The following is a 14,627-nucleotide window of genomic DNA, read 5'->3' on the forward strand; positions in this document are numbered from 1 at the left end:
ACATGTGCAAAATTTCAGAAACGGGCGTGGTGCAGGGACTCAGTAGCGCCACCTTTTGACAAAAGTGGGGGTGTTAGTTTTATAGTTTTACCTACAATCATAAAACTCGGTACGCATATTGTTCAGATCAAGCCGGACAACTTTCTAATTAACTGTCATTAGCTCAGACCAAGAGGAAGTCAGATATTTTAGTTTGAATGTGGATGTTTCTGAGAATTTTCTCTCCCTCTCTCTTCGTCTCTGTGTGTGAGGGATTTGTCTATTGCTTTTAATGGAGTTCAAGGTTTCAGGGGCTTTTGGGGCTCTTAACGTGCTCAAAAACTCTTGAAACTTTGCACACAGGTCAGAACTAACGGCCATCAGGGCCGGGCTGAAGCTGGTACCCGGGCGTGGCAGGGGGGCTCAACAGCGCCCCCTTGAACTGGGTCCAACAATTTGGTCCATATATCCAACACGCTTGCATGAATTAATATGAAACTCAGTACACATATAGATCTCATCGGGCCGAACATCTTTCCCCCGGTCAAGTTTTACGCCAGCCCAACAGGAAATCGGCTATTATGGGTTGTTTGGAAAACACTTGCTGTGGAATTTGAAGTACTACTCCTAGGCAATTCATTCAATCATTGCCAAACTCGGTGTGCATGAAGTCAACACATTGAGGATGCTAAATTGCGAACAGATTTTTGATATCTCGAACGGTTTGGCCGCGGAGAGGAAATTAATTTTCATGACTAAAAAAGGACATATACTGTAAAGTGTGTTATAACTTAGTTAGTTTTACCTACAGTTACAAAACTCAGCGTGTATATTCTTCTCCTCAAGCCGAACAACTTTCTAATTTAAAGTAATTAGCTCCGACTCTCAGAAAGTCATATATTGTGGTTTGAATATGGTCATTTTCTCTCTCTCTCTCTCTCTCTCTGAGCCAATATGGCAAGCCGCTTTAACATTTAATCATTTTAACCTACTAGTCTCTATTTTCATGCTACTAGTACTTATTTTTTAGATACTAGTATCTATTCCATTAAGTACTAGTACTTATTCATTTGCGACTAGTGCTTATTCTTTAGTACTAGTGCCTATTCTTTAGATACTAGTGCTTATTCTTTAGATATTCTTTTGAATACGTATTAGTAGCTAATGAATAAGTACTGGTATCTATTTAATAGGTACTAGTATCTAATGACTTAGTACTAGTATTTATTGAATAAATACTAGTATCTATTAATAGGTACTAGTATCTAAAAGGTAATTTTCTCTCTCTCTCTCTCTCTCTCTCTGAGCCAATATGGCAAGCCGTTTTAACATTTAATCATTTTAACCTACTAGTCTCTATTTTCATGCTACTAGTACTTATTTTTTAGATACTAGTATCTATTCCATTAAGTACTAGTACTTATTCATTAGCGACTAGTGCTTATTCTGTTTAGAATATTCAAAGTGCTTATTCAATTTTTATGCTTATTTATATTTTCAGAGATTCAATATTGCATCTAAAATGTAAGTGACTTGACGTGTGTGTGTGTGTGTGTGTGAGAGAGAGAGAGAGATTGTGTCTGTTACAGTGACAAGAGTTTAACCCTTTAAGGCCTTGTCTTTTTGGATATATATCTTTTTTTTATAAAAAAAAGTGCATACAACCAATATATTTTAAATGTATTGTTTGCTTTAAATTAAATTAAGATTGTATGTTTGGTAATTGAACCTAAATAAATTTAAAATTAATGTTCTATATTTCAGATCAATATATTTGTTTTCCTTCATTTTAATCAACATTAACTTTATTCTCATCTGAATTATAAATAACTTATTTCTGTATAAAATAAAAAATCCCGAATAATCCAGACCAACCAGAGCGCACTATTTCTACAACATCTTCAGTGCTGAAGCGGAACTACCAGAGCCGTTCGGCAGATAGCGAGCAGATATTTTGTGTCACGTCGTGCACAATAACCCTAAAGGCACCAGGGTGGCGGTGCCACCGGCTTTTTATATATATATATATAAATATAGCTGCGAGCAGCGATGAAGGGCCAAAGCCGGCGGCACCGCCACCCCGGTGCCTTTAGGTAACTAAAGGCACCGGGGTTGCGGTGCCACCGGCTTGGGCCCGTAATCGCTGCTCGCAGCTATATTTATATATATATTTTTCATTACAACTGGTTTGAAGCCTTTTTTCCTTCCATCACATTATTGTCTCAGTCTTATCTCTACTGTTTCTCCAAAACAGATTATATTACTCAGTCCGTAAATTACACAGACAACCATTATAGCTACTTGCTTCAATACCCTTATTTTCTTAACATTAATAAAATAAGGCAGATATATCATCATTTCAATCATTATTTTATCAAAATCTAGAATTGTTCCCCATTCTGCTTAAAACATTCTTCATATCATGTTAATCCCTGTCAATCATACAATGCCTTATTTTATTCTAAAAAGTTTTCATATCATTTAAACATTTTACATTTGACTTCCATAAATTCTATCAGACCATGTCTATTTTCATCACATATAGTTTTCTACTATATTTCTCCTTTCTTTTCCCTACATGCCAGTTCCTTCATTATCCTCTCCTTTCTTTTCTCAAACATGCCAGTTCCTTCATTATCTAACCAGTACATGATTGTTTGAACAATCCCCACACACACACATGTCTCACACACCAACCTTTTTGTTTTTTCACTTCCCTCTTCCACCAAGTCTCACTTACAGTTCCCTCTATTTCACACAGACAGCCTTATTGCTTCTTGCTACTTCAATCCTTGTCATAAAAATTTAAGTTCTATAGACATCTAATGTCATGCATCCATTTACTGGATGAAGAAGTAAAAAACATTATTTCTCCTGGCAGTTCGACATTTTATCTTCAAGCCAAAAATCCATTATCTGTTCACATTTTTTACACACATGTTGAACGCAGCCACAACAACTTTTTGTCCCGCTGCCCTGTTCCACTGATTCTCGCACACTCTTAGTCTATTTGTGCTCAGTGTTCCCTCCCTGGGGAAATCATGGTATTTTCTCAGTTTTTTTCAATATCTAAAACATACATTTCCCCCCATACTTTCCTAGTTCTACAGAAAACCGGTGTATCAAATTTGGCATGCTTACTCTGAGATTTTCCCATACTGGCTGTTTTCTGTTCCCTGTGGATTTCTCTTCAACGCGCGTTTTCTTTAATCTGTTATGCCGAGTTCAGACTGCACGATTTTCAAAATAATCGGGTCACTGTTGTTTTCACACTGCATGATTATCTGGGGTAACTTTCAGTTGCTGCTGTGTTCACACTGCACGATGGATCGGCGACAGGAGGTTTCACACTGCATGACTTTACAAAAGAAAGAATCACCGACAACTTCTGCCTGGTCCGCAAACTACGTTTCACAACCAAACAAACGCGAGAAGTGATAGGAAATAACGGAAGATCACGCGTGCGTGAGACCGGAGTTCTCGCGCGACACTGAATTTGTTATAAAAAAAAGATAGCCTACAAATTGTCTGTGCACTGATTTGTAGCGAAAATGAAAAAGAAAAAAAAAACAGTTTATGCAGGAAATGGTTGGGAAGACGAGGGGAGCAAGGACTGTGTTTTGCAAAGAGAGTTGGGGGTAAATAAATAATTTTGCAAATGTCCTGCTGTTGCTACTGGTCACGCAAATGTTTGTGCTTTGTTTCTGTTTGATATAATTGTAAATATAGGCCTATCTATTAAAATACTGATATTCTGGTCTATAACTCCTCCTCCTCCCTGTATCTTGCTCTCTCGTTGGCTGTCGGTCATCACCGATGTAGTTTTCAGTCAGAACACATTCACACAGCAGGATTGTGAATCGCCGACAGGTCCAGATATTTAGCATGCCAAATATCTCACGGGCGTCGGCGACTCGTCGGCGATTCTCTCAGATCGCATCTTTGCTCATTCACACTGCGTGATTGTAACTCGCGTGAACGAGCACCGATTTGCCTGTGATTTCGGGCATTTGTCGGCGATTTCTCAAAACCTGTCGGCGAGCCAAAATCGGGGCTAAAATCGTGCAGTCTGAACTCGGCATTAGGCGTCCCTAACAAATCCGACTCTTTTCTTTTAACCCAAATCGGTCGGGTTGCACTATTAGTGCCCTCCTAATTATGGTTTACCAAAAAATTCTGGTTCCCCCTAATTAGCCTCAGTACCTAAAAACAATTTGCTCCGTCGTGGAACAACTCGTTTCCAGGTTACCTATCTGTTTGAAATCTCTTGATCTGTTACAGTTCTCAATTAATCCCAGATTATTTATCTGCTTGAAATTTCTTGTTCTGTTACAGACCTCTATTAATCTCAGATTTTTCCCTCGTAACTGTTTGAAATTTCTTGATCTATATAGATCTCAATTAATCTCAGATTACATACCACAGAAACAGCCTTCAGCCAATATGGTTCAATTTCACTCTTCTCCCAATTAAACCGAATTTAAATGACCCTTACCAGAGACGTTGTTTCATGCCACTTGCGGGTTCTTTAGATTCCAGTGGTCGATTCTCCCGGCCCTGATATCGGTCGGCCCCTCTCTCTCAAGTTTACGAGGTAGAGCTGGAACTTACTTAGTCCAGGTGGCCAAACACCGTCCGATCTCAGGTCCAGGAGGCACGTCCAAGGAATATCACTTCTGACACCAAAACTGTTGTGGCAAAAATTAATCTCAAACAAACATCACTGCGTAAGAGACACTCAGAGTCAAATTATATAAAATAGAAGTATTTATTCTTGCAAGAATAGGAGCAGTCTAATACACAGTTGTTACCCTGTGCAGAAGAGTGACACACCCCCAGACAGACTGAACTAGCTTTTATCTTAGTTTCAAGGCCTTCTTCCCCCCAGATCCTTCCTCCCAGTAGTTTTCCATAGACGTCACTAGTTGGCCCACTAAGCTCCCCTGCACCAAATAGCCTTCTGACATCTAGGTCAGAGGTCCTTGTTCGTCTGTTCTCTGGAGTGTCTCCCTCTTCTGCCTCCCCAGGTACATAAACAGAATCTTCTCTCACTACAAGTGAGAGACACACATGTGACATTCTTTGAATCATCTATATTTAACTAAAGATCAATGAATATCATTAAAATTGCCACCACAGTGGTTAAAGGGGAGTCAGGTCTGTAATCATTGAATACTCTTTTGTCAAGGTTTTACAATCTTGGGGGATTGATTGTGTAACATTGTGTGATGTTTTGTAGGATGTATATTTGGTATTAAGATTGCTTTTATATTGTTAAGTGATGGACAATATGTCGTATATTCTCCATTTGTGGGGAGATTTTAGTGTAATGTGGTTTGGTACTTTCTTGGCCAGGGACTGCAGATGAAATTTAGCTTTGTAGCTAATTATGGGACAGTTTCGTACTGTCCATTGTCCCGGTCAAATAAAAATATATAAAAAAGAAATAACAAAAAAAAGAAAATTCTGTCTGTAATGGGCTACATGCACGCATAACTTCCGCGTTTGACGCAAGGATGCTCGTGCGTTTCCGGTTGGGGAGATTTAAAGCGGAGGAAAACGGGATAATGGCAGAGTCATCAAAATTTACTGTCCTCTCGTCTTTGAAACGAAACTTTAATACGTTTAGATGTAATTTTATATATAGTTATGTTTATTTAATATAATAAACACAGAAGCATTAACAAAATGAGGAGTGTCTGTTTTGTCTGTTTTTGTGACTAACGTTTCTTTAGTATAGCAATAGAGTATAAAAACCAATATAAATTCTCGGTATAGCATTGGACTCTACGATCGGCGGAAGTAATCCAGCATCCTTAGACCTTCACCGGAAATACCGCCGTGCATAGAGCCCATTACTCACCCTCATGTTGTTCCAACCCCGTAAGACTTTCGTTCATCTTCGGAACACAAATTAAGATATTTGATTAAATCTGAGAGCTGGCTCTCTCCTCCATAGGCTTCTAAGGGATCGAAACTTGCCGGCTCAGAAAAGTTAGACCTCGTTAAAAATAGTCCAAGTGACTACAGTGGCTCAATCTTAAGTTTACCCAAAATGAAATTTGTCAGTAATTACTCACCCTCATGTTGTTCCAACCCCAAGAATACTTTGTGCGCAAAAATAACTACTTTATTCAACTATTCATTTCCTTCTCTGTGGGCCTCGAGTTAGTTCACGTAGAATAACTGCGCAGCGCTTCTGTGTTGTACGTCACACGTAGGCTCACTATTGGCTAACGCTGGTCACGTCTGTGATGTGTGTGATGTACAACCCAGAAGTGCTGCGCATTTTCACTACATGAACTAACTCGAGGCCCACAGAGAAGGAAATGAAGAGTTGAATTAAGTCGTTATTTTTGCGCACAAAAAGTATTCTTGGGGTTGGAACAACATGAGGGTGAGTAATTACTGACAGAATTTTCATTTTGGGGGTGAACTTTCCTTTTAAGAGCGGAACTATTTACTATTGCAAGCTTTGGCCAAAAAGTGTCTGAAAAGACCAAAACAAAAACATGAATTGCTGGATGCCAGGAAACCTTTTAAAAGCATTGGAAGTGTTTGTAATGGCAATAACTCTAGAGATACAATTTCAGGGTATCAAGTATCACTTTAATGTAGGACACATGCAAAGAATACACAAGGAAAATCATGATTATTCTATTTGAATCTGCTTTTCCACCATATCTCAGTTCCCTCCTCCACAACTTTTCCTGGGGAGCAGTTCAGTCTTCTGCCACAGACTTGGAGAAGTAAAACCAATCACACCGACAGCAATTATCTGTCCAGAATTTCCACTCTGTTGACTCTCCTCCTCTGACCCCATTCCCAGATCATCCTCCTTCTCATGAACCACCACCGCACGTCCCAGAATGGAATGTGCCCCGAAGAGCTTGGCCTCTGGGAGATTCAGGAACTGCCTTATAACTCCTCGCTCAGAAGCAAAATTGCCCAGGTCTCCAGGATGATGAGGGTGGTCAACACCCTTTGGATTGTAATGAGGACCAACAGTGATGCTGCCTTGACTGAGGTCTCCATACCGATGGATGTCAATGGCACGCTCTTGATGATCGATGGCAGGCAAACCACGGAGGTTGATTTTCACTTCTAAAACTCCATTGGGGAAGAGCTGCTTGAAGAGGATTTGCCCAAAGATCTTTGGCTGGAAAGGTGGCAAATTGGGGCTGGGAGTTACTTCACAAGTGGCATAGATTGTGTTGTTGAACTCCACGACTTCCGGCTGTGGAGCTTCGGCAATGGATGAACAGACTGGATTTTTAGCGAAGTCTCCTCCTTGTATATGCAGCACCAGCAATATCAGAGGGATTTGTAGGATGATTTTCTCCATGTTGATCTTTAAAGCCTACAATAAAGAGTGGATTCAGTGAGATCATGCCGTTTAAGACCGTAGTATTTTTGATAGAATACAGTTTAAAGCTTTGTTCCAGGGAGCTTTGAGAGTAGAAGTTGCATTAGGTAAAATAGCACAACCAGATTAGTTTGCAAGGGAAAAATCATATACAAGCAATTGTAAAAAAAAAAAAATGTAATTGTCATGTACCCCTTGTGAAAAGGTGTGCTTATTTGTATTGAATGTGTACTTGTACTTAAAATCTTGAAAGTATAATGCAAAAAAAAGAAAAGAAATAAAAACTGTAAGTCTACTTGCAGATAATAGAACACTGATGAATTAAAACAAACCACTTAAGTGTACATACCATACCTTATATTAGTGCCTATGATGGCCACCAGAGGGCTTACACATTAACAAGCCAATGACACACAGGTGGATGTAATCACACTATAATGAGTCCAGGCAAAGGTTTACGGAAATGGAAAAGGACTAGGGAGGAGAGCCCTCTGGTGGCTTTCATAGCTCTCCGGCTGGCAGGAGAGACTGCTTTTAAAAAGTGAACTTAAGTAATACATTTAGTTTGACATTATTGCAAAGTACATAATTAATAATCTTTTTTGTTGTGGGCTTTAAAGAAGTACACTCATTTTGATGTATTGACTAACATAGTACATCATTATAATTTGATCTGTCATATGTTATTCAATATTAAATAAAGTTAATATCTTTAAATTGCAATTGCAACTTCATCACAAATGTTCCATTAATATCATTTCTGTTTATAATATATATATATATATATATATATATATGCAAAGTATATTTTAGTTGACAATAAATACCCAGTAAATTCAGTAGTACACTAACCATATATCAAAGACAATACAAGTAATTATGAAATTACATCTAAACATGTGCTTGGGTCAAACTAATGACTGTTTCAGCTAACTGCCTTTAATATACAATTAAACTAGAATACAGTTTTATTTACTTGCATAAACGTGCAACCAAGTCTGAAAACATTATATTCTTCAACTTATGCAGATTTTAAAAGTTTTATTTCCATAAAAGCGTGCTAAGTGTACTTTTTCACAAGGGCAGGTAAAATAAAAGACAAAATATTCATATTTTTGATTAACTTTTTTTAGTTGTATTAAATCAAGTCAATGTGTGCAAGAATGGAGAGAAAAAAAAAACAGATGCCAAAAACAGCAAAGGACCATTACCGTATAGCTGAAAAGTTGTCCTTAATCCGTGAGCAGACTGAATATTGCTGCCACAAAAAAACTCCAACGCTTAATCCGTGTGCAATCCTGAACTGGGGTTGAGAGAATGTTCTTTTGCAATCAAACTGTTGCTCTTATAGGAATTCATGTGGAGCTACAAGTTAACCATGTTAGTCTGTTAGTCACTAATTAAGTTCACCTGTGTTTCATTTAGCTCCCTTTGTTTGCCTGTGTATAACACTCAGTTTGTTCAGTTCTTTGTTTTGCTTTGCACCATGTGTTCTCCATTGTAGATTATCTCCATTGTTTTGTGTTTATTAAAAGAAGTACTGCTATAGATTCCTCTCCTCTTCATTTGGTGACTCAACTGTGACACATTAATTCTTAGTTAGCGTACAGGTCCACTTGAAGTTCATGCTTGACACCACTTCTTATAGCAGATATTCATCTCACATAAGTGAATATCTGACAGTTCTTCTTTTTAAGAAACCATTTCTACAGGCTCTGACCCAAACCTGACAAGCCTATATTTCACATGCAATTGGACTGTTATTTAATTGTCTTTGAAGGCAGAAGTAAAAATGTCTGGGGGACTGGTTCTTCTATGGCATTGATGTTAAAATCCCTGTTTAGTAGCTAAACAACTGAGAATGAGTGAACAAGCTTCAACAACTTTCATAATATTTATTTATTTACTTACTTTTTTCTTTGGTCAACCATATTTTAGGGACAGATTTGTACCCAGAAATAAACTAAACCTGAAAAAAAAATCCCCAAACCTATTTTCACTGACAGTCATAGAAAAATAAGGTGTGAAAGGACAAATAAACTCTAAAAAAATAAAAGCCACCGTATGCTAATGATTGCGATGTGTGGCAGTGTTTTATGCTTCTTAAACCAACTGCTCAAAGGTTTCTACTGTAAATGTGACTGTTTATTTTAGACTTAGCTAATTTATGAGATCTTGAGTAATTTCTTGCTTTTTTCTTGCTTTTTGTACAATATTAAGGAAAGAGTTGACTTTAAAAAAAAAAATGTAATTCATTGACTGATTTATCAGCCTATTATCTGCCAAGTTATCTATTATTTTTTATTTAGATTTTTAAATCGGTTGATGCTGTTGGTTAATGTTTAACTCATAGCTAACTCTTTTTATCATCTGTAGTTCTGCATTTTATTGAATTGATTTTGATATTGTTACATGATACTGTTAGATTGAATGACGTCATCTGAACTTGCCATACCTTGACTTTTAGTGATTTGACACCACTGGGTAAGGGTTATGTTACAGCATTTATAACTACAGTAGCTGTATATAAAACAATACAATTCTATGCAATCTCCCCATTTAGATAGCTAAGCAAACTTGTGTGTGAGTCTTTGAAAAAGGTCCATAATCCCAGATTAAATATAACATTTATTATTGGCAACAAATGAACACCAATCTTACCAAAAACAGTCGGGTGAATGCAGGTAAAGTGGGCCACTTTTTGTTAAACGTGTAATTTAGATAGCCTAACTAGTGTTAATGTTTTCTTTTCTTTTCTTTTCTTTTCTTTTCTCTTCTTTTCTACTTTTGTTAACTTTTAGGTCAGCAGCCATATCACCCTGTAGCCCAAGACTGGTTGCCCACTGAAGCCAAGCAGGGCTGAGCCTGGGCTGCGTTTCCCAAAAGCATCGTAAGCCTAAGTTGATCGTAGAGACCATTGGTGGCAATTGTTCTATGATCAACTTAAGCTTACGATGCTTTTGGGAAACCCAGCCCTGGTTAGTACCTGGATGGGAGACCTCCTGAGAAAACCAGGTTGCTGCTGGAAGAGGTGTTAGTGAGGCCAGTAGGGGGTACGGCTCACCCTGTGGTCTGTGTGGGTCCTAACGCCCCAGTAAAGTGACGGGGACACTATACTGTCAAAGAGCACCGTCTTTCAGATGAGACGTTAAACCGAGGTCCTGATTCTCTGTGGTCATTAAAAATCCCAGGATGTCCTTCAAAAAAGAGTAGGGGTGTAACCCCGGCATCCTGGCCAAATTTGCCCCTTGGCCTCTGTTCATCATGGCCTCCTAATCATCCCCATATACTGATTGGCTTCATCACTGGCTCCTCTCCACCAGTAAGCTGGTGTGTGGTGGGCGTTCTGGTGCAATATGGCTGCCGTCACATCATCCAGGTTGATGCTGCACATTGGTGGTGGTTGAGGAGATTCCCCCTTCCATGTAAAACGCTTTGAGTACCCAGAAAAGCGCTTTATAAATGTATAACTATGTGTTCAGTGGTGTATAAAGACCTTACTCAATGAACCGTTATGTTTTTATTACCTTAGAATGAGACATTTATATCTACATAAACGCGGGCACCCCCTTCTATGAAGATCGACATATTGTGACGTCATGTTTCTACAGTAGCCGACAGCGAACAAACAGCGCTACAGAGCGCGTTTCGTCACTACCTTAAAAGAGAAGAACGCAGAAATCTAGAAGCTAGCCATAGGCAAGGCAAGGCAAGGCAAGTTTATTTATATAGCACATTTCATACACAATGGTAATTCAAAGTGCTTTACATAGGAGGAAATAATTAAAACAGTTTAGAATAAAAAATAAAATAAAGTACAGTAAAAACAGTCGGACGAACATTGGCACAGTGCTCATTCAGTAAATGCATAGCTAAACAGATGTGTTTTGAGTCTGGCTTTGAATGTGACTACTGTAGGAGCACATCTGATCTCTTCTGGAAGCTGGTTCCAGCTGCGGCTGGCATAGTAGGTAAAAGCAGACTCTCCTTGCTTAGAGTGAACCCTTGGTATTTCTAACTGATGTGATCCTAATGATCTGAGTGATCTGTTGGGTTTATATTCAGCGAGCATATCTGCAATATATTGAGGTCCTAGCCCATTGAATGATTTATATACCAGTAATAATACTTTAAAATCAATCCTAAATGTAACTGGGAGCCAGTGTAGAGACCTGAGGACTGGTGTGATATGTTCAAATTTTCTGGTTCTGCTCAGAATCCTGAGTAGTGACTTTTCCCTTGTCAGTGGTGTAAAATATGTAGTTGGATTGTTTCATGTAACTTAGTTCTTCTCCCTCGCTGTGTTATGGCTTTGACAATCAGCTGATTAGTACTACTGACCGTAAAACAGTAACAGGAGTCACCAACCCGCCAATCGCGGTCGACAAGTCGATCTCAGAAGCATTTTAAGTCTATCGCGAAGAGTTTTCAAAACCAGAGAAAAAAAAAAATATTTGTATTCATTATTATTTATTAATTTGTGTGTAGTAAATGGTGTCTAGGGGATGCGGAGGCGCACGCGCTGTTACAATCACGTCATTTTTGCCGCGCGCACCTTTGTGCTCATGTGGACGCGTCGAGTATATACAATGCTTTACACTTTAACCAGCTCAGCGACAGCCCTACAGCATAACAGCTCATATTAGCCAGCTAAACTTTTACTACCCTGTTAGAAAAAAATTGTAGTTTGATAGTTTCGCTGTATTATGGGTTTGCTATGTGGGGAGAAATGTGCTGGTTACGTTCGTGAGACAATCAGCTGATTACTATTATTATATATTAAGATTCTCACCTGACTATGGCTTTGTAAACTTTATCCATGATGTGGTTTATAATGGACTGTGGTACATAATGGACTGTGGTACATAAACTTGGCTTACTCTGGCTATTCTCTGCTGTCTCAGACGACGATATGTTTGTCCCGTTTTAGCAACCGTAGCTTCTTCGAAAGGGAGGGGTGAGCAGTGGGCTGAGCCATTAGTGCAACTCGCAACCGAACCGCTAGATGCCGCTAAAATCTACACACTGCACCTTTAAATTGTGTCCATATTTTAAAGCGTTATATTCTGCATCTACATTTTGCTCCTGTCATCCTTTCTTCACTCCACAGATTTAACTTAATTCCTTGTCTTAATTTCTGCTCTTTCTTTTCTTTCTTCCATCTGACTCGAATTTCCTAACTGCACACTCATGTCTGTTCTCTAAAAACGTAGATTATACATGTCAACTATAAAATAACCAGTGAATGTCAATTTAATTAGACTGTAATTCCTGAAGGATGTAAGGTCACCCACTTTACCCGAACCCCACTGGCCCACTTTATCTAACACATTCAGCCAAAGTGGGCCAGCAATATGAGCACCTTACAAGAAAATAACACATTTTTTAAACATTTTATTCTTTGCATTTACTTCAGTGTTACTGTAGTAACAAACCAGGAACAGTCACAATATTGGTTTATATTTAGTGAGAAACCTTATAATTTAGAAAATAAAATCTCATGTCAGAGGGTTTTCTACCTTTAACCTGTGGTGGAGGAAGTACTGAATCTCAGTACTTAAGTAAAAGTACAAATAACCAGAGACATATTTACTTTAGTGAAAGTAGAAGAACCACAATGACAACCCTACTTAAGTAAAAAGTAACTGATTTTAAATGTACTTTAAGTATTAAAAGTAAAAGTACTTGCATAACAATTTATTCTCTTAATATCTATATTCTAATGATTAATAAAACAGTTAATCCTAACTCATTCAACCTAATAATCCTATAATGATGTTCAATAATGATGGAAAAGCCGTTATTTTTTAAGTTTTTGTCACCATTTCTGAACAAGCTTGCAATTAGGCAATATACACATCAAGCTTAATTTGACGGGGTTTGGCTGTAAACACGATTAATTTATGGCGTAATTCTGAACCTCTTGGCTTGCCATACTAATCCTAACTAAATGTATAATAGGCTACACACGCACCCTACCCTAGAAATCTAGACGCACCCTAGCGGCAGCAAAAATTATTTTGCAGCAAAGTGTGGTCTAGCAACTCTCTGTTGGCTTTTCGAGCTGGAAAAACCAAACTCTGGTCAGGCCAATCACATCGTGTATAGAGTTGGTGGGTGGGCTTAACAATGACGGCAGAGATGTGACGGTTCCGCGTGATTTCCATAGGTGATTTCCCTGCTAACGTTACTTGAAAACAAAGAAGATGCTGCTGGCGAACAGCGGTCTTTCGAATCGGAGGGTTGGGGTTAGTCCTCCGCGACTCTGGAGGACTTGGAGTTAAGAGAACGTAACTTAAGTCATTCTTAAAAAAGGAAGATGTTTTCGGAGTTTTGACGATCGGATACGGCAAAAGTTTAATATATCAACTAGCTCCGCTGGTGGAAAAACGCATGGGACTCACACAGCCACAGCCGTTCGTTGCTCTGGTTGGTTGTAGCCCTGTCCTATTGCGTGCCGAGGGATATTGAAAGACAACCGTTTATCCCGCCCTTCGGATTGAGGTATGCCAATTGTGAGTTCCCAGACCTAACATCTTGATGTAGGTCTGGCTTGCCAGGCTACACGCACCCCACACCACTACTAAACCTACCCATGCGTATCCTATGCACGTAAAAAAAAATTTCCGCGTATAAATTGCACGATAAACACACTGCGTGCTATAGAGAAGCATTTAGTGTGACCGGGTTGATATGGCAACCAAACTTCACTGGAGAGACAAACGTACGACGAACGGACGGTCAGGATGACGTTTTGGCAGGGGAAAACTGATCAGAAAATGTAACAGAACATTGTAGAAATGTAGTGGAGTAGAAAGTATAATAATTGCTGCAAAATGTAACGAAGTAAAAGTTATGTATTGATTCTACTTAAAGCTGCAGTCCGTATCTTTTCCTCTTTGTCGCCATCTCTCTGTTCGAAATCTGTAACTGCAGTGATTCGCGGAATTATTATCTTTACGTGGGTTGTAAATCGGCATGAAACAGCGCGGATGAACACAGTGCTTTGAGGCGAGTGCTGCTGTCAGTCACCGCGCTGTGTGGATACTGTCATACAGAATCACAGATTCACTTTTTGAAAGTTTGACCAACATAAGAATTTTCATAAGAAAATGTCTTCTGAACAAGTAAGTAAAATCCATTTTTGTTCTGACCAACTAAGGGGGAAAAGGCATTCGACATGATAAGCTTTGTTAGATTTAATCAACGCGATTTACAGCAACCGTGCAAATTATAGCCTACTTTGTTCTCAAATTGTTCATGTTAACAACATCAGCATTGC

The 14,627-nt window shown here is 38.8% G+C and overlaps 1 protein-coding gene across 1 annotated transcript; it reads right to left on the reverse strand.

The window, feature by feature from the left end:
* Positions 1-6,664: 6,664 nt before the first annotated feature.
* LOC130084383 (extracellular superoxide dismutase [Cu-Zn]-like) lies at positions 6,665-7,334 on the reverse strand. The gene has a single exon (XM_056249787.1). The coding sequence runs from the start codon at positions 7,322-7,324 to the stop codon at positions 6,665-6,667; it is 660 nt and encodes a 219-aa protein (XP_056105762.1). The 5' UTR covers positions 7,325-7,334.
* Positions 7,335-14,627: the final 7,293 nt, after the last annotated feature.

This window comes from Rhinichthys klamathensis, unplaced genomic scaffold (assembly GCF_029890125.1).
Source record: "Rhinichthys klamathensis goyatoka isolate OS25496 unplaced genomic scaffold, OSU_Roscu_1.1 h1tg000064l_1, whole genome shotgun sequence".
NCBI classification, from domain to species: domain Eukaryota; kingdom Metazoa; phylum Chordata; class Actinopteri; order Cypriniformes; family Leuciscidae; genus Rhinichthys; species Rhinichthys klamathensis.

Coding starts and splice junctions, on each gene's coding strand:
- LOC130084383 (XM_056249787.1), bottom strand. CDS start 7,324: ATGGAGAAAATCATCCTACAAATCCCTCTGATATTGCTGGTGCTGCAT.